The sequence below is a fragment of the Ranitomeya imitator genome, chromosome 1 (assembly GCF_032444005.1).
Source record: "Ranitomeya imitator isolate aRanImi1 chromosome 1, aRanImi1.pri, whole genome shotgun sequence".
Classification (NCBI taxonomy): Eukaryota; Metazoa; Chordata; class Amphibia; order Anura; family Dendrobatidae; genus Ranitomeya; species Ranitomeya imitator.
Window position 1 is genome coordinate 1,210,797,460 of NC_091282.1, and position 26,813 is coordinate 1,210,824,272.

The window sequence follows — 26,813 nt, forward strand, 5'->3', positions numbered from 1 at the left end:
TAAAGGCCAGATTTGTGCAGTGCACGACTGATTGTTGTCCTATGGACAGACTGTCCCACCTCATCTGTAGATCTCTGCAGTTCATCCAGAGTGATCATGGGTCTCTTGGCTGCATCTCTGATCAGTCTTCTCCTTGTTTGAGATGAAAGTTTAGAGGGCGGCCGGGTCTTGGTAGATTTGCAGTGGTATGATACTCCTTCCATTTCATTATGATCGCTTGCACAGTGCTCCTTGGGATGTTTAAAGTTTTGGAAATCATTTTGTATCCATATCCGGCTTAAAACTTCTCCTCAACAGTATCACGGACCTGCCTGTTGTGTTCCTTGGTCTTCATGATGCTCTCTGTGCTTCACACAGAACCCTGAGACTATCACAGAGCAGGTGCATTTATACGGAGACTTGATTACACACAGGTGGATTATATTTATCATCATTAGGCATTTAGGACAACATTGGATCATTCAGAGATCCACAATGAACTTCTGGGGTGAGTTTGCTGCACTGAAAGTAAAGGGGCCGAATAATATTGCACGCCTCACTCTTCAGTTTTTGATTTTCCACAAAAATTTAAAATAACCAATACATTTCGTTCAACTTCACAATTGTGTTTCCTTGTCATTGATTCTTCACCAAAATTTACATTTGGTATCTTTGGTTTGAAGAATGATATGTGGGAAAAGGTTGAAAAGATCTAGGGAGCTAAATACTTTCGCAAAGCAATGTATGTGCCCTTATGATGGTTTTCATTTAGTAGGTGAAAAATTCTGAGGCGGCAGTGGAAAAACCATTTGTTATATTAATTGTGTTGCACTATTGGCATTGTTCTTGTTTGATTTTTTTTTTTTTTCTAAATTTACAAACTTTCTGACATTTAACATAAACCAATTCGTAAGGGGGGGACTGGTGAATAATTTTTTATGCAACTGCATGTTGGGCACCTAGGAGATATGCTGGCTCCTTAAAGGCATCAAAATATTTCCTCCAATTCCAGGGTCTCTCAACCATATTGGGAGAGTTGCTAAATTAGTTTAAGTGGCACAGTTGAGTGGTCTTTGTATAGAGTTTTCGCTGTAGCCCAGAAACTACTATTGGTCAAAGAGGGCCTGTCACACCTTGTTAAAATCCATGAGCTCCTGTTTGTGTAGCTTTTTCCACTTTGTGCTGTTTCATTCCATTGCAGAGATATTCACATTTGTTGGTTTTGGGGCGCACTTGGTGAAATCTCTGCTTCTGATGCAAGTGGGTATTATTTCAACGTCTTCTCTGGGGAGGACACTTTTACCCCTCCTTCAAAGATGCCGGAAGGAAAAAAACGTGATAGAAAAAGGTACACAAGCAACCGGGATAATAATTCCTTTCAAGGCTGTGGTTAAGAAAAGGCCTTTCAAAAAATTTGGGCGAGATTCACAAGGAGTGGACTGCTGCTGGAGTCATTGCTTCAAGATCGACCACACACAGACGTATCCAGGACATGGGCTACAAGTGTCACATTCCTTGTGTCCGGCCACTCATGACCAATAGACAACGCCAGAAGCGTCTTACCTGGACCAAGGAGAAAAAGAACTGGACTGTTGTCAGCGGTCCAAGGTGTTGTTCTCAGATGAAAGTAAATGTTGCATTTCATTTGAAATCAAGGTCCCAGAGTCTGGAGGAAGAGTGGAGAGGCCACAATCCAAGCTGCTGGAGGTCTGGTGTGAAGTCTCCACAATCAGTGATGGTTTGGGGAGCCATGTGATCTGCTGGTGTAGGTCCACTGTGTTTTATCAAGACCAAGGTCAGCGCTGCCATCTACCAGGAAACTTTAGAGCACTTCATGCTTCCCTCTGCCGAGTAACTCTTTGGAGATGGATATATCATTCTCCAGCAGGACTTGGCCCCTGTCCACACTGCCAAAAGTACCAATACCTGGTTTAAAAACAAGAGTATCACTGGGCTGGATTGGCAGCAAACTCGCCTGACCTTAACCCCATAGAGAATCTATGGAGTATTGTCAAGAGGAAGATGAGACACCAGGCCCAACAATGCAGACAAGCTGAAGGCTTCTATCAAAGCAACCTGGGCTTCCATAACCCCTCAGCAGCGCCACAGGGTGATCACCTCCATGCCACGCCACATTGACGCAGTAATTGATGCAAAAGGAGCCCAACCAAGTATTGAGTGCATTTACTGAACAAACATTTCAGAAAAGCCAAAATTTCAGAGTTTAAAATCATTTTTTAAGCTGGTGTTATAATGTATTCTAATTTACTGAGATAATAACTTTTGGGTTTTCATTGGCTGTAAGCCATAATCATCAACATTAACAGAAATAAACACTTGAAATAGATCACTCTATTTGTAATGACTATATAATTTATGAGTTTCACTTTTTGTATTGAAGAAGTGAAATAAATTAACTTTTCGATCATATTGTAATTTTGTGAGAAGCACCTGTATATAACAGGATGGGCCCATGATGGGGGACATATATACCAGCCTGGGGGGTATATATATCAGGAAGGGGCTCAGGATGGGGGACTTTTGTACAGAATTGGGGGACATTAGCCCCATAACAGTGTGCCATGAACACAAATTTTGGGTTTAATTTTATTTTCCTCCTATAAAACCTAGATGTGTCTTATGGTCCGGCGCCCGTCTTATAGTCCGAAAAAAAGCTAACTACATTTTTTTTTTGCAAATGACAGGTCCTCTTTATGTCACTTTGAGAAATACAGAAGGAACAGTTTCCCGATTTGAGATTAGGATCCATTCCAGATTAACTTCAGAAAGCTGCTTTTTTAGGATTAAATATAGATTAGCTTGTAAAAAACAGTTTACATAATAACATCTATTATGCTGGCACAAGGTGTTTCCACATTACATAACATGCACTCGCAGTGCCGGTGTTATAGGGTGCGGGGCAGGCGCTGTCATGTCTTCTCCGTACCATTATGCAGTCACACTACTTACGCCCTTTGTGTCATTGCTCTCCAAATGACATGTTACTAGTTATAGAATCTCCTTCATATTGTCTTCTAATCTTAAAGTCTCCTGGAAGGACTCGGCTGCCGTATTGTTTGCCGTCTTCTAATCTCTGGCTTTGTGACAGCCCCTCCGGTATGGATAACTATTAGTGATGAGCGAACGTGCTGGGATAAGGTGTTATCTCGGCATGCTCGGGTGCCGGCGTGCTCAAACAAATCTCATGGATGTTCGACAGTCGCAGCACATGCATTGATTGCCAGTTTGTTAGGCAATTTCTGCAAGTCTTGCAACTGTCGAAGAGCAGTGAGACATGCAGCCGTGGGGACTTGGACATATTATTCAAGCACACCGAAGACACTCGGGTAGGACCCGAGCATGCCGAGATGACACCTTATCACTTATAACTATGTATTAATGATTGTACATCTGGTTTCATTTCTATTATTATATTCCGGAATAGTTACTTTCGCGCAAGTTATTTCTTGTTCTGCTGCGTCCATCTTTGGAGGAATTTATATTGTGCATTTTATTCCAGTTTAGCACATTGATCATTTGTTAATACATCAATATATCTAATTATATACTATAAGGTTGATAAAAAAGGGGTGGGTGCATTTAGTTGGCTGCCATTGTGATGTATAATGCAAGTCTCAATCGCATAGTTCTGGTTTACCTGTAAAGAGCAGGTAAGAGCTGAATTTTTGGAATTCCGTCTGTTCCGAGACGCCTGGGCTTCGTCTTGCTTGTCATTCTGTAAACTTCTACTGACATCTAGTGTTTACATTTGAGAATGCAACGCGGATGATTAAGGAAAACTAAACACACTTTTAAACTAAAAAAAAGGCATATAGATCTATAAAGTTCAACCTCTTTATAATATAGTGCGGATTTAAACTCTAAAACTTGCTGGATTGGATCAAGGGCTCATGCTCCCCCCCCCCCCGCCTGTATTATGGGTCTGCTTGTGGAGTATAGCGAGCATGGAAGAGGGAGATGAGCTGTGCCCACCGCTGATTGCCAAACTATCAGTGCTACCAGTTATTGTGGTCCTGATTACATTGGGATGATCCTCCCCAATGCTCACGGCACCAGCTGAAAAGTGACAGAAAGCATGAGCCCGTTAGGAGAGCTCTGCTGTAAGTGTAAAATAATGCAATATCTCCAAAATTTTATATCAGTTAAAATACATACACATAGTAAAACATGGTGGACTGCACGTTCCATAAGAGATCCGTCTTTAGAAGTCTATGAAAAGCAGTTGGGAGGAGAGATAGAGGAAATCACAGTTTTGCTAAGTGTTTTCTTTAACCACAGTGCTGAATTCCCAGCTACACTGCTCAGTACTCATGTATAAAGTTCTCCATGTGTCACACAGAGACAGGAGCACAAAAATTCTTCATGTCTGTGTCTGCTGTCTATGGGGGACAATATATATTCTAGTCTCAACACATCAGCTCTGACACAACTAAAAATACAAGGAGAAAACAGAGAGGAAAAACTAGTAAAAAATACAAGGAAGCAAAATGGCCAGAAATAGTGTAATCCTCATCTGAAATGATAGGTACAATTTAAATCCCACATAATAATATGTAACTGAAATATTAATCAAATACAAATTATCAAAATACTTTTGTATTAGCATCTCTACAAAGAAGAAAAGATACAATGGATCCCTGCTTGAAGCTGCACTATCCCAGTCATGAGGCCGATGTTAGGATGATGCTGCAGGACTACTTCTCCCAATATGTTCCGTATTCCGTTTTTAAGGAGTCGACAATGAACATGCTCAGGTGTTTCTATCAGGTATTCAGCTCAGGTAGGTGTCGTAAATTGTATCTCATGTATAAAGGAGTTTATGTCTAAAAATCAGAGGCATCCAGCGTCATAAACCTCCAGTGATGAGGAGGTGGTAAGCCCTGATCATGTCATGTATATACAGAGGATCATGTCTAGATACACAGACATATATAGATGATTACATGGGGCCATTCATTTGTAATACTCAACAAATTGGGACCCTCGGAGCCAAGGACCCTCTTTGTTCGGTTCTTAGAGGGGATCATAAACCCTCTCTGTGATGTCCTTTTACCATGATCCCATGTTGTTGGAGTAAGGCATTCGATGACTCAAGATGAAACACAGTTCTATCTACGCCATTAACTCATAAAGTATGCTGCTCTCAGACTATTGCAAGCATGGTAATTGCCAGCATGGTAATTTATAACTAATTCATGTCTTTTTCCTGTTAAATGACCACATCAAAGCTCAGCTCCACATTGAGGTGGTCTGTGGATATACATCAGCACATAGAAGATTCGAAAAAGACAAAACAGTTACAAAGTCCTCATCATTGACAGATTTCCAGTTTACTAATCTACAGCAACGTGCAGGGAGACAAAGCCTGAAAGCGTTAACGCTGCAACATTATAAATGAAACTGAATTTCTTTTAGCCGGAAGTACATATGAGGGAGCTTTCGCCTTGTGTTCAGGGAGCGGTTCGGTGGCCTTGTCAGGGCTTATGTCCGAATCCCCTACAAAACGGGGTTGGGTTCGGACGTATGCGCCGATAGGGCCATAGCCTACAATGGTGCCAGTAGTGATTGTGCGCTCTGCTGTGCATCATTTTCGAGATTGTACGCCTGCTGGAGGCAAACACTCAGACGCAGTCTGCTACATTAGGCATACACTCTCGAAAAAAGTACACGGTAGAGCACATGTTCGCACTGCCGGCACCATTATAGGCTATGAACCCGACAGCGCATACGTCCGGACCCCACTTTGTGAGGGGTTTGCACATAAGCCACGATGAGGCCTCGGAACGGGTGCTAGAACGCAATGCAAAAGCTCCCTAACATGCACTTTGGTAAAAGGAAAAAAATCCTCGCAGTACCAATATAGAAAGTGGAAAAAGAGGGGAGGCGTGGCCTGGACAGCAAGGGAGCCAGACATGGTTTATGTGAGCTCCATGAAGAAAACTCTCTAATCCGCAGTAATCTGCTAGGATAATTTATTTATCCCCGATTTTGGGCAAAGGATATCAATCCTACATATCACCGCAATCTATAGAGACTAAGATTGCCTGAATTAAGCTATAAATCGAAGCTATAGCCCAAGATTCTGTGGACCGCATGGCGAGGGCCCTGCACTAGGCCTCATCTTGTGACCTCATCTTGCGGCCTTCCTGCCCCTGGCACACAGGCATCAAAAGAACTAAACATCCACCGCAACATTCATACTGCGGTTGGTAACTGCAGACTTTCCCCTGTACTGGGGCTCCAACTGCCAGTAGCGGCGGCCTGATCTGTTATGCCAGGTGCCGCATGAAGAGAAACGCAGCAGCGCCTCCACTACATCGGATCCCCCCCTTGCGGACACCGGGACCCAGAGGAAGTGAACGCTGCAGTGAGCATAATCTCCTCCCTCACAGCAGCCGGAGAAGACAGTGGCTACAAAAGAGCCTTACAGCCCGCACCGTGCTCAGGTGCGGTGAAGCGGCTGAAGGAAGAAGACCCCGGAAGTTATCGGCGGCTGTCAGCAGTCGGCGTTGAGCTGCAACAGCATCGGAGACCCCGCCCCTGTGCACATGCTGGGAGACGTCGCCTGGAGGGGGCGGAGGACCCGGCCGAAGTGAGAGACCCGACCGGAGCCTCTGCATCCAGGAGGTCAGGAGGTAAGGAGTCCCGGGATCGGCACTCGGTAACGGCCACCTCATAGCCGCGCGGCTGCACGTTGCGCTACAGCCACTAGACCCGATACCTGTAAGCCCACAGCTCTACCGTCGCACCGCCGGCAGTCCTCCCCCCTCCCTCCCTCCCTGCAGGAGCGAACAGACCACTGGCCCCGAAGCCTCCATGCTAATCCTGGGGTTAATAATTATCACCGCCACACAAACTCTCTCAAGGTGCCCCCCTCCCCTTTGTAAAGGAAGGGGCCCTCACAAAAGAGCCCCTGAGCCACAATATTGCCGCTATAAGTGCGACAGCGGCGGCTCCCACACCGGATAATCCGGTACAAATTCTAATTTTCCACCTGGGGACAGTGTGTACATTAACCCCTATGAGAGGGGCTCCCTGCACTAAATAAGCACAGCTATCTACCTAAGGCCTGAAGCTGGTGAACCTTTGTTAACCCCTAAGAGAGAGGCTCCCTTCAGAGAAACAGGGAAGTTGCAGAACTGCAACAGGAGATGACAACTGCGAGAAAATAGCTCTCCACCACTAGAGTGTATTTTTTTTCTTTTCTGATCTTAGAGCGACACCTAGTGTCCATCCTGAACACATGCTTTAAATCAATTACAATGAGTAAATAAGTTTTTTCCTCTTATGTCCAAGTTGTGATTGCAGCACTTCACGTTATCAGACGCTATCAAAATGGTCAAATCACAAAAAGAACGTGAAAAACTAACAAACAAAGCCATGGCAGACGAACAGAAAAAAGGTGCTCATGGTGCTCTTGACTCATACTTAAAAAAAAATGATGTTTCTCAGACTCCTACTAGACGGTCTCTCAAAAAAGCGATCTCTTCCGAAAACATAGATGAATCGGACCTCAGTGAAGCTGACTCTGATAGCGATTCCGCCACAGGAGACATAGCCCCTATTTCCAGAGCCTTCATGAAAAAGTTGATGGCCCAAAACATGAAGCCACTTTTAGAGGAGGTCTCAGGTATGCGTTCTGACCTTCAACACCTAGGTCACAGGGTCGAGTCAACGTTGACATGGTGGAAGCTGTCACCTGCCTAAATGAACAAGCCCTCAAACAGCAACAACACCTGAATGTAGCGTTATTAGCTGTTGAAGACCAAGAAAACAGGAGCAGAAGGAAAAATATTCGGATAAGAGGGGTTCCAGAGTCCTTTGCTCGGGAAGCACTGGACAAGGTGGCTAAAGAAATTTTCGCTAGTCTTCTAGACTCAGAGAGAGCCTCAAAAATTACAATTGAAAGAATTCATTGCGCCCTAAGGCCTAAACCAAAGTCTGAGGAACCACCCAGAGACATTATTTGTGGCCTTCTTAGCTATGTAGACACAGCTGCCATCCTAGTAAGCGCTAGGGAACAAGACAACATTATATATGACAACTCACAAATACAGCTCTTTCAGGATTTGGCCCCATCCACCTTAGCAAAAAGACGAATCCTCCTTCTTGCCGCCCTGAAGGCCAAGAATCTGACATACAAGAGGCTATTCCCATTCGGCCTTGCAGTGAACACCGCTAGCCGTCAACTTATAATTCGTACTCCTGAGGATCTTCAGAAGGCTTGGGAGACTTTAAACATCTCACCAATTGATATACCCTCCTGGATGCCAGTTGACTCCAATTGGAGCTTACCCCCAAGGAAGAAACCTTTGGAGTGGTCGCAAAAGAAGAAACACACTTCTCCTAAAGTCAAGAAACAAGACCCCAAGAAACATCCACCATGAAAAACCTTTTTCCCCTCCTGCTTTTTATAAGTAAAAATGGAAGCAATTACTTACTGTTTTGTTTTTTAGACATCCACGTCTGCTTCTTTCTAAAATGTTATATCTTGTTTCTCTCATTACACTAAGATAAATCACAACTAGGACTACCCTCGCCTATGTCTGGGTATTCCTACCCCCCCCCTGCGGTGGGCGAGTGTTTGAATGTACAAAGTTTGTTGTTTACGTTTTGTTTCCCTTTTTTTTTTAGGTACCGGGGTGGGACAAACTCCTCTCTAACTTATGACGAGTAGGAATGGTAAGGTGAGCTCTGGTTCCATCACAGTTACCTCTTTTAATGTTAAAGGACTTAACGCGCCCGCAAAAAGAAAACAAATTTTCACACTTCTAAAAAAACAAAAAGCTCAAGTAGCCTTCCTCCAAGAAACACATTTTAAAAATGGCAGAGTCCCTAATACTTCCTTCTCCCCCTACCCAACTTGGTTTAATAGTTGTAACTCTTCTGCATCCAAAGGTGTTAGTATAGTGCTAAAAAAGGTCTATTATTCTCGCCCAGGGATACATTAAGTGACCACGAAGGGAGATATATCTTTGTTAAGGGACACCTAGCCAACACTTTGGTTACATTTGCCAACCTCTATGCACCCAATAAACATCAAACCCAGTGGATTTCGAAAACACTGGAAGTACTGCAACTCTTCACAGAAGGGTTACTAATTGTTGGAGGTGACTTTAATATCACATTAGACCCTGAGATTGACTCCTCAAGCGGCCTGTCTTTCATCTCACAAAAATCGAGACACAACCTGCTGAACAAATTATCCACCCTTCATCTTATCGACCCATGGCGTACTATTTACCCCACCACCAAAGATTTTACTTTCTTCTCCCCTCCTCATTCATCCTATCATCGTATTGACCTCCTTCTGATCCAGTCGCGATCTCTAAGTCTAGTCAAATCCACCAGTATAGGTCAAATCACTGACAAATACTGACCCCTGTGGTACCCCACTGCTAACCGCTACCCAGTCCGAATGTGCTCCATTAATAACCACCCTTTGTTTTCTATCCCTGAGCCAGCTCTCAATCCACTTGCACATATTTTCCCCTATCCCCATTATTCTCATTTTATGTATCAACCTTTTGAGTGGCACCGTATCAAAAGCTTTTGAAAAGTCCATATACACTACATCCACTGGGTTCCCTTGGTCCAGTCCGGAACTTACCTCTTCATAGAAACTGATCAGATTAGTCTGACATGAACGGTCCCTAGTAAACCCGTGCTGATACTGGGTCATGAGGTTATTCCTCTTCAGATACTCCAGTATATCATCCCTTAGAATGCCCTCCAGGATTTTACCCACAGTAGAGGTTAAGCTTACTGGCCGATAATTTCCGAGTTCAGTTTTTGTTCACTTTTTGAATAATGGCACCACATTTGCTATACACCAGTCCTGTGGTACAGACCCAGTTATTATGGAGTCTTTAAAGATTAAAAATAATGGTCTATTAATGACTGTACTTAGTTCCTGCAGTACTCGGGGGTGGATCCCATCCGGGCCCGGAGATTTGTCAATTTTAGTGATTTTTAGACGCCGCAGCACTTCCTGCTGGGTTAAGCAGGTGACATTTAATGGGGAATTTTTATCACTAGTCATTTTGTCTGCCATGGGATTTTCTTGTGTAAATACTGATGAAAAAAAGTCATTTAGCATATTGGCTTTTTCCTCATCCTCATCCACCATTTCTCCCAGATGAATCTTTTGTTTGAAGTAAACCAAACAAGAACAGAAACAACTAACATAAATCAACAACAGTAAAAACATAATATAATTCTTCACATAATGCCACTTTTACTGCAGTCTGAAAATTATCCCTTCATGACAAGCATCCTTAGTACTTAGCAGAGTCCTTCTGGCTGTTATAACCTGCTGTAATGAAAATGCATAGCCAGACACCAGCTTCTAACATTGCTCCGGAGGAATCTTACTCAATTTCTTATGGTTAATTAACTCCAGTTTACTAATATCATTGGGATTGCTGTTTTAAACTCGTTCTTCAAATCCCACCAAAGATTCTCTTTAGAGTTCAAGTCAGGTAATCATGAAGCAATCAGTAATACATGGCTATCCATATCAGAGCAGCTGGCACAAAGCCAGACCTTAGAAGACAGCTGCAGATACAGTAAATCTTGCTAGACGACGATAAGGCAAATTCCTAGACCCTAATTAGAAGACAAGGTGCTGAAGATGCTATAGGCAAATAACAAGTCGTTTGGCAAGGAATCAACCCAAGGGCGTAAACATTGATTGACCTAATAATAGCATGTAGAAGACATGACACTGCCTGCCCAACTCCCTATAAATATCAGTACTGTGAGTTAGGTAATATGGAAATACACAACGTTATGTAACCACAGTAGAAGTTCTGCTGTAACCTTTTTTTTCATAAGCTAATCTATTTTAAATCCTAAAACGACCACAACACATCCAAAGGTAGATCCCTACAAGAAAACATGCAATGGGCTCCAGCCCGATAGTCAGGATTGAGTCCTTACTGATTTTTCAAAAGCCACTTGAACAATAGTAAATAGAAAATCTATGCAAGGGTTACAAAAATATGTCACCTACGCTCATATTTGTCAATGCTCCCAGAGTATTTGAGGGCCCAATTAAAAATTCAACCCCCTCTACAAATCAGGTTTATTTAGCAAAATTGACAAACTTTGGGCACGGCCACCATAATCATCCAGGACCTGGTACCCGATGAAGGAGATGGACTGTTTACAAACCGCATAGTTCATTAAAAGTTATTCTTCCTCCCACTCTGGTCTACTACATCCATGACAGCGCCAGAACGATACTCAGTCTTTCTTCTAAACGTCTTACCTTCTCAGTTCCGTCTCCACCAGTTTGGAACCAGCAGTTGGAGCAGTAGCCGACGGTGGATTACTCTGGCTTCTTTCAGTGTGGTCCCTGTCCAGCGCAGTCAAAATAGAAGAGCAGCACTCGCTCACTGATACATGCCTGGCAGTATTGATTTCCACATGTAGCGTTTTTTTTTCTTTGTTCTTCTTAATCTGAGATTTTCTAGACTTTGCGTTTTGCTTGTGGTTATTATCCTGTTATACGTTCCTAGCCAGTCCAGATATTTGATGTTTTTTTTTTTGCCAGGTATAGCAGATGCTACTAATATAGTCTTGGATTATAACATCAGGTGCTAAAAACAAATACAGTGCCTTGCAAAAGTATTTGGCTCCCTGGAACTTTTCAACCTTTTCCCAAATATCATGCTTCAAACATAAAGATACCAAATGTAATTTTTGGTGAAGAATCAACACAATTGTGAAGTTGAACGAAATTTATTAGTTATTTAACATTTTTGTGGAAATTCAAAAAGTGAAAAGTGGGGCGTGCAATATTATTTGGCCCTTTTAACTTAATACTTTATTGCGCAAACTTTTGCTGCGATTACAGCTGCAAGTCGCTTGGGGTATGTGTGTATTCGTTTTGTACATCGAGAGACTGAAATTCTTGGCCATTCTTCCTTGGCAAACAGCTCGAGCTCAGTGAGGTTTGATGGAGATCGTTTGTGAACAGCAGTTTTCAGCTCTTTCTACAGATTCTCGATTGGATTGAGGTCTGGACTCTGACTTGGCCATTCTAACACCTGGATACGTTTATTTGTGAACCATTCTATTGTAGATTTTGCTTTGTGTTTGGGATCATTGTCTTGTTGGAAGACAAATCTCCGTCCCAGTCTCGGGTCTTTAGCAACAGGTTTCCTTCAAGAATGGTCCTGTATTTGGCTCCATCCATCTTCCCATCAATTTTAACCATCTTCCCTGTCCCTGCTGAAGAAAAGCAGACCCAAACCATGATGCTGTCACCACCATGTTTGACAGTGGGGATGGTGAGCTCAGGGTGATGAGCTGTGTTGCCTTTATGCCATATCGTTTGGCATGGTTGCCAAATAGTTCAATTTTGGTTTCATCTGACCAGAGCACCTTCTTCCACATGTGTCTCCCAGGTGGCTTGTTGCAAACTTTAAATGACACTTTTTATGGATATCTTTGAGAAATGGCTTTCTTCTTGCCACTCTTCCATAAAGGCCATATTTGTGCAGTGTACGACTGATTGTTGTCCTATGGACAGACTGTCCCACCTCAGCTGTAGATGTCTGCAGTTCATCCAGAGTCATCATGGGCCTCTTGGCTGCATCTCTGATCAGTCTTCTCCTTGTTTGAGATGAAAGTTTAGAGGGACGGCCGGGTCTTGGTAGATTAGCTGTGGTATGATACTCCTTCCTTTTCAATATGATCGCTTGCACAGTGCTCCTTGGGATGTTTAAAGTTTTGGAAATCATTTTGTATGCAAATCCGGCTTTAAACTTCTCCACAACAGTATCACGGACCTGCCTGTTGTGTTCCTTGGTCTTCATGATGCTCTCTGTGCTTCAAACAGAACCCCGAGACTATCACAGAGCAGGTGCATTTATACAGAGACTTAATTACACACAGGTGGATTATATTTATCATCATTAGGCATTTAGGACAACATTGGATCATTTAGAGATCCACAATGAACTTCTGGAGTGAGTTTGCTCCACTGAAAGTAAAGTGATCGAATAATATTACACGCCCCACTCTTCAGTTTTTGAATTTCCACTAAAATTTAAAATAACCAATAAATTTCGTTCAACTTCACAATTGTGTTCCACTTGTTGTTGATTCTTCACCAAAAATTTACATTTGGTATCTTTGGTTTGAAGCAGGATATGTGGGAAATGGTTGAAAAGTTCCAGGGAGCTGAATACTTTCACAAAGCACTGTATATGCCCTTATAATGGTTTTCATTTAGTAGGTGAAAATTTCTGAAGCGGCAGTGGAGAAACCATTTGTTATATTAATTGTGTTGCGCTATCAACATTGTTCTTGATTTGTTTTTTTTTAATTTACAAACTTTCTGACATTTAACATTAACCAATTCGTAAAGTGGGACGGGTGAATAATTTTTAATGCAACTGCATGTTGGGCACCTATGAGATTTGCTGGCTCCTCAAAGGCATCAAAATATTTCCTCCAATTCCAGGGTCTCTCAACCATATTGGGAGAGTTGCTAATTTAGTTTAAGTGGCACAGTTGAGTGGTCTTTGTATAGAGTTTTCGCTGTAGCCCAGAAACTACTATTGGTCAAAGAGGGCCTGTCACACCTTGTTAAAATCCATGAGCTCCTGTTTGTGTAGCTTTTTCTGCTTTGTGCTGTTTCATTCCATTGCAGAGATATTCACATTTGTTGGTTTTGGGGCGCACTTGGTGAAATCTCTGCTTCTGATGCAAGTGGGTATTTTTTCAACGTCTTCTCTGGGGAGGACACATTTACCCCTCCTTCAAAGATGCCGGAAGGAAAAAAACCTGGTAGAAAAAGGTGCACAAGCAACCGGGATAATAATTCCTTTCAAGTCTGTGGTTAAGAAAAGGCCTTTCAAAAAATTTGGGGGAGATTCACGAGGAGTGGACTGCTGCTGGAGTCATTGCTTCAAAGCCACCACACACAGACGTGTCCAGGACATGGGGTACAAGTGTCACATTCCTTGTGTCAGGCCACTCATGACCAATAGACAACACCAGAAGTGTCTTACCTGGACCAAGGAGAAAAAGAACTGGACTGTTGTCAGCGGTCCAAGGTGTTTTCAGATGAAAGTAAATTTTGCATTTCATTTGGAAATCAAGGTCCCAGAGTCTGGAGAAAAGTGGAGAGGCCACAATCCAAGCTGCTTGAGGTCTACAGTGAAGTCTCCACAATCAGTGATGGTTTGGGGAGCCATGTGATCTGCTGGTGTAGGTCCACTGTGTTTTATCAAGACCAAGGTCAGCGCTGCCATCTACCAGGAAACTTTAGAGCACTTCATGCTTCCCTCTGCCGAGTAACTCTTTGGAGATGGATATATCATTCTTCAGCAGGACTTGGCCCCTGTCCACACTGCCAAAAGTACCAATACCTCGTTTAAAAACAACAGTATCACTATGCTTGATTGGCAGCAAACTCGCCTGACCTTAACTCCATAGAGAATCTATGGAGTATTGTCAAGATGAAGATGAGACACCAGACCCAACAATGCAGACAAGCTGAAAGCTTCTATCAAAGCAACATGGGCTTCCATAACCTCCCAGCAGTGCCACAGGCTGATCGCCTCCATGCCACGTCACATTAATGCAGTAATTGATGCAAAAGGAGCCACAAACAAGTATTGAGGGCATTTACTGAACATACATTTCAGTAGGACAACATTTCAGAGTTTAAAATCATTTTTCAAGCCGGTGTTATAAAGTATTCTAATTTACTGAGATAACTTTTGGGTTTTCATTGGCTGTAAGCCATAATCATCAACATTAACAGAAATAAACACTTGAAATAGATCACTCTATTTGTAATGACTATATAATTTATGAGTTTCACTTTTTGTATTGAAGAAGTGAAATAAATTAACTTTTCGATCATATTCTAATTTTGTGAGAAGCACCTGTATATAACAGGATGGGCCCATGATGGGGGACATATATACCAGCCTGGGGGGTATATATATCAGGAAGGGGCTCAGGATGGGGGACTTTTGTACAGAATTGGGGGACATTAGCCCCATAACAGTGTGCCATGAACACAAATTTTGGGTTTAATTTTATTTTCCTCCTATAAAACCTAGATGTGTCTTATGGTCCGGCGCCCGTCTTATAGTCCGAAAAAAAGCTAACTACATTTTTTTTTTGCAAATGACAGGTCCTCTTTATGTCACTTTGAGAAATACAGAAGGAGCAGTTTCCCGATTTGAGATTAGGATCCATTCCAGATTAACTTCAGAAAGCTGCTTTTTTAGGATTAAATATAGATTAGCTTGTAAAAAACAGTTTACATAATAACATCTATTATGCTGGCACAAGGTGTTTCCACATTACATAACATGCACTCGCAGTGCCGGTGTTATAGGGTGCGGGGCAGGCGCTGTCATGTCTTCTCCGTACCATTATGCAGTCACACTACTTACGCCCTTTGTGTCATTGCTCTCCAAATGACATGTTACTAGTTATAGAATCTCCGTCATATTGTCTTCTAATCATAAAGTCTCCTGGAAGGACTCGGCTGCCGTATTGTTTGTCCGGCAAGATTTACCTGCTGCCGTCTTCTAATCTCTGGCTTTGTGACAGCCCCTCCGGTATGGATAACTATTAGTGATGAGCGAACGTGCTAGGATAAGGTGTTATCTCGGCATGCTCGGGTGCCGGCGTGCTCAAACAAATCTCATGGATGTTCGACAGTCGCAGCACATGCATTGATTGCCAGTTTGTTAGGCAATTTCTGCAAGTCTTGCAACTGTCGAAGAGCAGTGAGACATGCAGCCGTGGGGACTTGAACATATTATTCAAGCACACCGAAGACACTCGGGTAGGACCCGAGCATGCCGAGATAACACCTTATCACTTTTAACTATGTATTATATATCTGGTTACATTTCTATTATTATATTCCGGGATAGTTACTTTCGCGCAAGTTATTTCTTGTTCTGCCGCCTCAGCTTTGAGGTAGCGTCCATCTTTGGAGGAATTTATATTGTGCATTTTATTCCAGTTTGGCACATTGATCATTTTTTAATACATCAATATATCTAATTATATACTATAAGGCTGATAAAAAAAGGGGTGGGTGCATTTAGTTGGCTGCCATTGTGATGTATAATGCAAGTCTCAATCGCATAGTTCTGGTTTACCTGTAAAGAGCAGGTAAGAGCTGAATTTTTGGAATTCCGTCTGTTCCGAGACGCCTGGGCTTCGTCTTGCTTGTCATTCTGTAAACTTCTACTGACATCTAGTGTTTACATTTGAGAATGCAACGCGGATGATTAAGGAAAACTAGACACACTTTTAAACAAAAAAAAAGGCACATTGGTCTATAAATAAAGTTCAACCTCTTTATAATATAGTGCGGATTTAAACTCTAAAACTTGCTGGATTCGATCAAGGGCTCATGCCGCCTGTATTATGGGTTTACTTGTGGAGTATAGCGAGCATGGAAGAGGGAGATGAGCTGTGCCCACCATTGATTGCCAAACTATCAGTGCTACCATTTATTGTGGTCCTGATTACATTGGGATGATCCTCCCCAATGCTCACGGCACCAGCTGAAAAGTGACAGAAAGCATGAACCCGTTAGGAGAACTCAGTTGTAAGTGTAAAATATTGCAATATCTCCAAAATTTTAGATCAGTTAAAATACATACACATAGTAAAACATGGTGGGCTGCACGTTCCATAAGAGATCAGTCTTTAGAAGTCTATGAAAAGCAGTTGGGAGGAGAGATAGAGGAAATCACAGTTTTGCTAAGTGTTTTCTTTAACCACAGTGCTGCATTCCCAGCTACACTGCTCAGTACTCATGTATAAAGTTCTCCATGTGTCACACAGAGACAGGAGCACAAAAATTCTTCATGTCTGTGTCTGCTGTCTATGGGGGACAATATATATTCTAGTCTCAACACATCAGCTCTGACACAACTAAAAATACAAGGAGAAAACAGAGAAGAAAAACTAGTAAAAAATACAAGGAAGCAAAATGGCCTCATCTGAAATGATAGGTACAATTTAAATCCCACATAATAATATGTAACTGAAATATTAATCAAATAAAAATTATCAAAATACTTTAGTTTTAGGAATTCTACAAAGAAGAAAAGATACAATGGATCCCTGCTTGAAGCTGCACTATCCCAGTCATGAGGCCGATGTTAGGATTATGCTGCAGGACTACTTCTCCCAATATGTTCCGTATTCGGTTTTTAAGGAGTCGACGATGAACATGCTCAGGTGTTTCTATCAGGTATTCAGCTCAGGTAGGTGTCGTAAATTGTATCTCACGAATAAAGGAGTTTATGTCTAAAAATCAGAGGCATCCAGCGTCATAAACCTCCAGTGCTCAGCACAAAGGTGGTAAGCCCTGATCATGTCATGTCTGGTTACACAGCTGCCGCTAGGGATATAGATGATCACATGGGGCCATTCAGAAGTAATACTGAACAAAATGGGACCCTCGGAGCCAAGGACCCTCTTTGTTCGGTTCTTAGAGGGGATCATAAACCCTCTCTGTGATGTCCTTTAACCATGATCCCATGTTGTTGGAGTAAGGCATTCGATAACACAAGATGAAACACAGTTCTATCTGCGCCATTAACTCATAAATTATGCTGCTCACAGACTATTTCCTAATAATGGATTTTGTTATGTCAAATTGCTACGACAAGTTGCCAGCATGGTCATTTATAACTAATTCATGTCTTTTTCCTGTTAAATGACCACATCAAAGCTCAGCTCCACATTGAGGTGGTCTGTGGATATACATCAGCACATAGAAGATTCGGAAAAGACAAATAAAACAGTTACAAAGTCCTCATCATTGACAGATTTCCAGTTTACTAATCTACAGCAACGTGCAGGGAGACAAAGCCTGAAAGCGTTAACGCTGCAACATTATAAATGAAACTGAATTTCTTTTTGCCGGAAGTACATATGAGGGAGCTTTCACCTTGTGTTCAGGGAGCGGTTCGGTGGCCTTGTCAGGGCTTATGTCCGAATCCCCTACAAAACGGGGTTGGGTTCGGACGTATGCGCCGATGGGGCCATAGCCTACAATGGTGCCGGTAGAGTGTTCGTGCGCTCTGCTGTGCATCATTTTCGAGAGTGTACGCCTGCTGGAGGCAAACACTCAGACGCAGTCTGCTACATTAGGCGTACACTCTCGAAAAAAGTACACGGTAGAGCACATGTTCGCACTGCCGGCACCATTATAGGCTATGAACCCGACAGCGCATACGTCCGGACCCCGCTTTGCGAGGGGTTTGCACATAAGCCACGATGAGGCCTCGGAACGGGTGCTAGAACGCAATGCAAAAGCTCCCTAACATGCACTTTGGTAAAAGGAAAAAAATCCTCGCAGTACCGATTTAGAAAGTGGAAAAATAATTTTCCCTGCACGCGAACAGTCACTTGTATCATGTATACTCAATTTGCACAGCTTGGCCGCCCATTAAAGGAAACTTGTCATGTAAGATAACGCTGTTACCCTGCAGATATGGAGTTAATATCATTCTGACACAGTGCAGTGCCGGCATTGGGAGCCCCGCCGCCGGGAGGAAATTAACTTTACTCCACCGGAAGTGTTTGGCTTCTTGTCGTAGGAGCGGCACCGATGCAGTTTGTATTACTGTATGTAGCAAAGTTCATGGCTTCCTTTGAATGCCTGCCACAGGCGTACCATCATGACAGGCATAAGGGTCTTCTGCAGACCTTTGGCTGTCACAGAAACCTTTCAGTGTCCTGCAATCATATCAGGGGGAGTTCCAATGGGCGCCTCTGTCAGTGCCGCTGTCTCAGATTAACAGCCACGGGTGGATCTTCAGATTATTTGTTTCCTCTTGGCCCACTCTCTATGGTGGCCAATTCTTCTCAGTTTGAACAAGAGCAGTAAAGGCAGAGTAGTTACATGGAAAGACCGGTATTAATATTCAGATAAAATGTATAGTTTTTCATCTCACAGCAAGTAATATCTATTCTAGAATAATATGGAAAATTATAGGAGTTTAATACTTCGATTTTTTTTTTTGTTCGCAGGTTTGGTTAGTGGAAAAACACTGATAGACATAAGTCTTGGTCCCATTATAATTCAACTTCTCTCGGTTTGTGAGTTCTTCGAAGAAATTTCCATTCTAAAATGTGGTGACGCCTCCATTAAAGAGCTTGAACTGTGGAAAAACAAAGATCCAGAGGCTTTCGACTGGACTCACACCTCAAAACTCTTTATGGAGATAAAAGGAGCAAGCAGGTCCAGTATTAAGTATTTCTTTTAGGGTTTATAGTTGAAAAAAAAATTGTATGTGACAAAAAAAACAAAACAGAAATTTGATAGTGTATTGATAGCCACCACGTTTAGGACAATGCAAATTGGAGTGCAGAAATAGGGCCTCATAATTGAGCCTATATAACTTTATACATGAGTAAGTACTTTTTCTCTTGGCTTAATAGATCCTAAGACAGATGGTGTGAGTTGACCACCTTTAAAGAAAAAACACTTTATTTTGTACTGGTCCATACTGTATGTAGGGGTTGTACTCGTTCAGGTGTAGCGGGTGGCAATCAGGAGGCACAATCCTTTAAAAGTTCACAGGGTTTATTGCTTCACAAACCCACATACGAAAACAGAAAACAAATAGCCTTTAGCTCAGGAAAAAGAAAATACAAGTGTCCAGTACTTCAGGCTCAGTCCTGGAGCCTCAACACACATTGGAGGCTTTCACCTCCCCAAATACAGGTCCTGTATTAAGCATTATCCTACATTGTATAGCTCTAACCACACCCATAAACCATCACATGATTAATCACGTGGTCATGACATCACCGCAGATCCTCAAAAACATATAGAGGTATGATGATGACCCCTATCCAGGGGTGAGGTACATGGGTAGCCAGAATCTCCCATCTCTCACAGCTACCCGTAACCCGGACCCAAGTGTACTAAATGATCCCTTAGTGCTTATATGCATTAAAGAAAACACTCCGGGTTACATCACAGAGACAAGCCGTCTCTGCGACACATACCTCACGTTGACTATACGACCCTTAGATACGCTACAGCTTGTAAAGTTAAACATTTTGCATCCTTGACCAAATTCTTGAATAGTTGACCCGAAATTAAGATAATCGAATGTGGCAAGTAAAAAATGTCAATTCTCCCATTATTCTGATGATTCTGCTGAAAGCTGAAGTCTACAACAGCTTCAAAATAGGAAAAGGAGTCATTGATTAGTTGACATAAAATTAAGATAATGGTTACGGAATATGCCAAGTGAAAAACATCCATTCTCCCATTACATTGGACTGCTGATGATTCTGCTGAAAGTCAAAATCTACAACATTTTCAAAATAGGAAAAGGAATCATTTGAATAGCTGACACAGCAAATTTTAACACGTGCTTATGTTTAAACATATTATTGTGACTTTACTTCTTGATCAGCCTGATGAATGTGAACCCAAGTCAAAATCAAAGTTAAGTTTCTGGTGGAGTTGGATCTGGTATAAATGTACCAACCTTGACTTCAGATTAAAAAAAAATACATTATCTTTTATTAACCCCTTCGCGCCATGCGCCGTACTAGTACTGCGCTGCCGGCACTGCATTTGTGCCAGCAGCAGTACTAGTACGGCGCACCGATCACCGCGGTCTCGCGCTGAGCGCCGCGGTGATCGGGTGCGGGTGTCAGCTGTATATGACAGCTGACACCCCGCAGCAATGCCCACGATCGGCGCTATCGCCGATCGCGGGCATTTAACCCCTCTGATGCCGCTGTCAGTAGTGACAGCGGCATAGAGGGGGATCGCGTAGGGACGGGGGCTCCCTGCGCTCTCCCACCGGAGCAACGCAATGAGATCGCGTTGCTCCGGTGACCCGGAAGGAGTCCCCGGATCCAAGATGGCCGCCGGACTCCTTCCGGGTCATGAAGTGACCTGGCTAGCCGGCGCCTGCTGAGAGCAGGCGCTGGAGAGCCAGCTAAGCTGCCTGTCAGATCGGTGATCTGACAGTGTGCTATGCACAGTGTCAGATCAACGATCTGATCTAATACAGAGATGTCCCACCCTGGGACAATGTTAGAGAGTAAAAAAAAAAAAAAAATAGAATGTGTAAAAAAAAAAAAAAAAATCCCCAAATAAAAAAAAAAAACATTTCCCAATAAATCCATTTATGTATGTAAATAAAAAAAAACAATAAATGTACACATATTTGGTATCGCCGCGTCCGTAACGACCCGCTCTATAAAACTATCCCACTAGTTAACCCCTTCAGTGAACACCGCAAAAAAATAAAATAAAAAACAAGGCAAAAAACATTGCTTTATTATCATACAGGCGAACAAAAAGTGGAATAACACGCGATCAAAACGACAGATATAAATAACCATGGTACCGCTGAAAACGTCATCTTGTCCCGCAAAAAAAAAGCCGCCATACAGCATCATCAGCAGAAAAATAAAAAAGTTATAGCTCTCAGAATAATGCGATGCAAAAACAATTATTTTTTTATATAAAATAGTTTTTATTGTGTAAAAGCGCCAAAAATTACATAAATGAGGTATCGCTGTAATCGTACTGACCTGAAGAATAAAACTGCTTTATCATTTTACCACACGTGGAACGGTATAAACGCCCCCCCCTAAAAGAAATTCAGGAATTGCTGGTTTTTGTTCATTCCGCCTCCCAAAAATTCGGAATAAAAAGAGATAAAAAAATGTCATCTGCCCGAAAATGTTACCAATAAAAACGTCAACTCGTCCCGCAAAAAACAAGATCTCACATAACTCTGTGGGCCAAAATATGGATAAATTATAGCTCTCAAAATGTGGTGATGCAAAAACTATTTTTTGCAATAAAAAGCGTCTTTTAGTGTGTGACAGCTGCCAATCATAAAAATCCGCCAAAAAACGCTATAAAAGTAAATCAAACCCCCCTTCATCACCCCCTTAGCTAGGGAAAAATAATGAAATGTAAAAAAATGTATTTATTTCCATTTTCTCATTAGGGCTAGGGTTAGGGCTATGGTTAGGGTTAGGGTTAGGGTTGGGGTTAGGGGTGTGTTTGGATTAGGGTTTCAGTTATAATTGGGGGATTTCCACTGTTTAGGCACATCAGGGGCTCTCCAAACGTGACATGGCGTCCGATCTCAATTCCAGCCAATTCTGCTTTGAAAAAGTAAAACAGTGCTACTTCCCTTCCGAGTTCTCCTGCGTGCCCAAACAGTGGTTCCCCCCAACATATGGGGTATCAGCGTTCTCAGGACAAGTTGGACAACAACTTTTGGGGTCTAATTTGTCCTGTTACCCTTGGGAAAATAAAAACGTGGGGGCTAAAATATCATTTTCGTGGAAAATATTTTTTATTTTCACGGCCCTGCGTTATAAACTGTAGTGAAACACTTGTTGGTTCAAAGCTCTCACAACACATCTAGATAAGTTCCTTGGGGGGTCTAGTTTCCAATATGGGGTCACTTGAGGGGGGTTTCTACTGTTTAGGTACATTAGGGGCTCTGCAAATGCAACATGACGCCTGCAGACCAATCCATCTAATTCTGCATTTCAAATGGCGCTCCTTCCCTTCCGAGCTCTGCCATGCACTCAAACGGTGGTTCCCCCCCACATGTGGGGTATCAGCGTACTCAGGACAAATTGGACGATAACATTTGTGGTCCAATTTCTCCTGTTACCCTTGGGAAAAAAAAATTGCGGGCTAAAACATCATTTTGTGGAAAGAAAAAATGATTTTTTAATTTTCACAATGCTACATTCTAAACTTTAGTGAAGCAATTGGGGGTTAAAAGTGCTCACCACACATCTAGATAAGTTCCTTAGGGGGTCTTCTTTCCAAAATGGGGTCACTTGTGGGGGTTTCTACTGTTTAGGTACATCAGGGGCTCTGCAAATGCGACATGGCGTCCGATCTCAATTCCAGCCAATTTTGCATTGAAAAGTCAAATGGCACTCCTTCCCATCCGAGCTCTGCCATGCGCTCAAACAGTGGTTTATCCCCATATATGAAGTATCGGCGTACTCAGGACAAATTGCACAACAACTTTTGGGGTCCAAGTTATCCTGTTACCCTTGGGAAAATAAAAAATTTGGGGCAAAAATATCATTTTTTGTGAAAATTAATATAATTTTTTTTTTACGGCTCTACATTATAAACTTCTGTGAAGCACTTGGAGGTTCAAAGTGCTCACCACACATCTAGATTAGTTCCTTAGGGGGTCTACTTCCAAAATGGTGTCACTTGTGGGTGTTTCCACTGTTTAGGCACATCAGGGGCTCTCCAATCGTGACATGGGCTCCGATCTCAATTCCAGCAAATCTTGCATTGAAAAGTCAAATGGCACTCCTTCCCTTCCGAGCTCTGCCATGTGCCCAAACAGTGGTTTACCCCCACATACGGGGTATCGGCGTACTCAAGACAAATTGTACAACGACTTTTGTGGTCCAATTTCTCCTGTTACCCTTGGTAAAATGAAACAAATTGGACCTGAAGTAAAAATTTTGTGAAAAAAAAGTTAAATGTTCAATTTTTTTAAACATTCAAAAAATTCCTGTGAAGCACCTGAAGGGTTAATAAACTTTTTGAATGTGGTTTTGAGTACCTTGAGGGGTGCAGTTTTTAGAATGGTGTCACTTTTGGGCATTTTCTGTCATATAGACCCCTCAAAGTCACTTCAAGTGTGAGGTGGTCCGTAAAAAAATGGTTTTGCAAATTTTGTTGCAAAAATGAGAAATCGCTGGTCAACTTTTAACCCTTATAACGTCCTAACAAAAAAAAATTATGTTTCCAAAATTGTGCTGATGTAAAGCAGACATGTGGGAAATGTTGTTTATTAACTATATTTTGTGATATAACTCTCTAATTTAAGGGCATAAAAACTAAGAGTTTGAAAATTGCTAAATTTTCATAATTTCCAACAAATTTTTTTTTTTTTCACAAATAAATACAAGTCATATCGAAGAAGTTTTACCACTATCATGAAGTACAATATGTCACGAGAAAACAGTGTCAGAATCACCAGGATCCGTTGAAGCATTTCAGAGTTATGACCTCATAAAGTGACAGTGGTCAGAATTGTAAAAATTGGCCCTGTCACTTAGGTGAAAACAGGCTTTGGGGTGAAGGGGTTAATATTGTATAATTACAGTATTTAATATCATATCATATAAACTACTAGTACTAATTATTGTCCGATTATGAAACATAGTTTTGGCTTACCGCCTCCGCATTCCTGACCCTAGGTTCTGCTGATCACTTGATGATCGATCAAGTACATAACATTTGACAATCACTTATTCATTGATCTCCCATTAATTTTAAATCTATTGTATATCATAAGTTAACATGTACTTGTATATCAATATGTGTTCTCTTCAGAGACGGGTGGCAAGATGCTGAAGAAATGCTGAGAAGAAAAATGAAACATCTCGTGAAGTGTGACTTCACCAAAACGAACCCGACGAATCCTTTTGCGTTGCCGAGAGCCGACTGTGTCACGTGTGTATGGGGGTTGGAAATGATCAGTCGGGACCATGAAGAATACAGAATAACGCTACGAAAAATTTCTAACATGATAAAACTTGGAGGCCATATCTTGATTTACACAGACATCAACGCTTCCTACTTTATTGTTGGACAAGATAAATACCACCTGCTAAACTGTGACGACAGCTTCTTAAGAAAGACTCTGACAGACGAAGGCTTCGCCATTGTCCATTATGAGAATATGGAGAGAGAAGCTTGCACAGATCGATTAGACCATGAACAAAAAGCTTTCATCGTGGCCTGCAAAGTGATGGAAACTTAAGATGTATAGTAAATAGGTCCCAAAGTCTGAGCTTCCTAAATATCTAATGCATCTTTATAGGAGGCAGAGGGTTTTTTATTAGTATTATTGTGGAGCTCCAAATCCTTTGACTGTGTGAAAAGTTGCTAAAATAAAAAAAATCTGCCTACTTGCAAGGACTGCGAGAAGAAGCTTAGAACATAAATGAAAAAGGATTTATGGTCAAAAGCAAAATTCTATGTATTTTATTGGGATTTTATGAGATATATCAACACAAAGTTGGTTTTCTAAATAATTTAAAAATATGTCTGAATATCGTGAGGTGCAATTTGTATTCAATATTTTACAGGACCACCTTTCGCTCACTGCAATTACTTAGGCCAGCCTTTTGTGGTCTTTCCCTGCCAGCTTTGCACATCTAGAGGTGACATTTTTGCCCCTTCTTCTTTGCACACTCGCTCTGGCTCAGTGAGATTGGATGGAGACGTTTGTGATCAGCAATTTTCAGGTTTTGCGACAGATTCTCAATGGGATTTACGTATGGACTTTGACTGCTGGGCTTTTCACACACATGATTATGCTTTGATGTGAACCATTCATTGTAGCGCTGGCAGGATGTTTAGGGTTGTTGTCCTGCTGGAAGGTGAACCCACTCCCCAGTCTCATGTGTTTTGCAGCCTCTATCAGGTTTACTCCAGGAATAACAAAAAACGTGTGCACAGCTCTATATGAAGGTGCCCAGGTAGGTTCCAAAACCGTTGTGAAAACCTATAAGAAAAACCTGGCACTCAACTTTATAAAGGTGATACAGGTGTCCTGTATTTACTTCTGTCCATCTTCTCATTAACTCTTACCAGCTTCCCTGTCACTGCTGAATAAAATTATCACCACAGAATGATGCTGCCACCATGTTTGATGGTGGGGATGGTGTTTTCAGGGCGATGTGCATTGTTATTTTTTTTGACACACATAGCGCTTTGCATATAGTCCAAAAAGCTTTAACTTGGTCTCATCTGATCAAAGCTTCCATATGCTAGCTGTGTCCAATACATGGCATGTGGAAGAAGGTGCCCTGGTTTGATGAGAACAAAGTGGATATTTTTGAGAACAAAGATTTGCAAGTAGATGTCACCCATTACTTGATCACCAATGGAGTATTTCTATTCAGCTGGAGGAAATTTCCTGAAGACAAAACCACAGAGACAATTTCTGGATTCAGAAAAATGTTGTGATAGAACTGTTCCTACAAGAATAGCCGAGACATCCACTGCAAGGATGAATGGTCTGTCAACATGTCAGTGGTGTCGAACTTGTGCAGTTGAAAAACATGTCTTACCAGTGTGTGTAGGGAGTCCCTGTATGACAAATCTATCTATAACATTAAAGGGCCTTCACATACCCCAGAACTGAATCCAATTTAGAACCTCTGGGAGATTTTGTATAAGTGGATCCACTGCAGCCAAAAATTACCATCACGGACTGTCCAGGAGCCACTGATGCTCTGATCCAGATCTGACAGGATATACCCCCAAATAACCATCTGCCATCTTATCAAAAGTATGCCCAGACGATGTCGGGAGAGCACACAGGCACATGGGGGCCATACACACTACTGAGATACATTATGAGCTGCTAAAATGAAACTCACATAAATTGTATTTTCGGGGTGATTTGGAATCCTGTCCTCAATTGTTGTCGATAATTTTGGTTTCCATTGACTATAGATAAATAACTTTGTTTTAAATGAATTACGCAATTAATATCAGTAAAGATTGTCATCTTTAATCGTATGCAGTGTAAGACTGGATTAGTTTGAGTCCAAAAGAAAATCCTTCTTGGCCCTCACCCTTAGCTCCCACCTCATCAAGCCAATAATCGGGGAACGAGCATTCATAGACATGTTTGTTCCCAACTATGATTCTCTTCGCGCACAGAAAGATTGTGTTGACGATTGTTCTGTTTAGTCTGTCTAAATAGAGTGTTAAGAGACTACATGTATAACGTATAATGCAATGTGGACGGTCT

General features: G+C 41.9%; 1 protein-coding gene across 4 annotated transcripts in view; it reads left to right on the forward strand.

Annotated features, from left to right (window-relative positions):
- LOC138657286 (indolethylamine N-methyltransferase-like) overlaps positions 1 to 26,578 on the forward strand; it is a 115,741-nt gene extending 89,163 nt beyond the window's left edge. For 2 of the 4 annotated variants that reach the window (XM_069744968.1, XM_069744970.1), the window contains 3 exons: positions 17,082 to 17,264; positions 19,039 to 19,249; positions 24,380 to 26,578. In XM_069744968.1, coding sequence (XP_069601069.1) covers positions 17,082 to 17,264; positions 19,039 to 19,249; positions 24,380 to 24,809 — 824 coding nt within the window. In that variant the 3' untranslated portion in view covers positions 24,810 to 26,578. Of the gene's footprint in view, positions 1 to 8,653; positions 8,688 to 14,899; positions 15,594 to 17,081; positions 17,265 to 19,038; positions 19,250 to 24,379 lie in introns of those variants that run through there. The other 2 variants (XM_069744971.1, XM_069744967.1) reach the window with 2 other exon arrangements.
- The last annotated feature ends 235 nt before the right edge of the window (positions 26,579 to 26,813 follow it).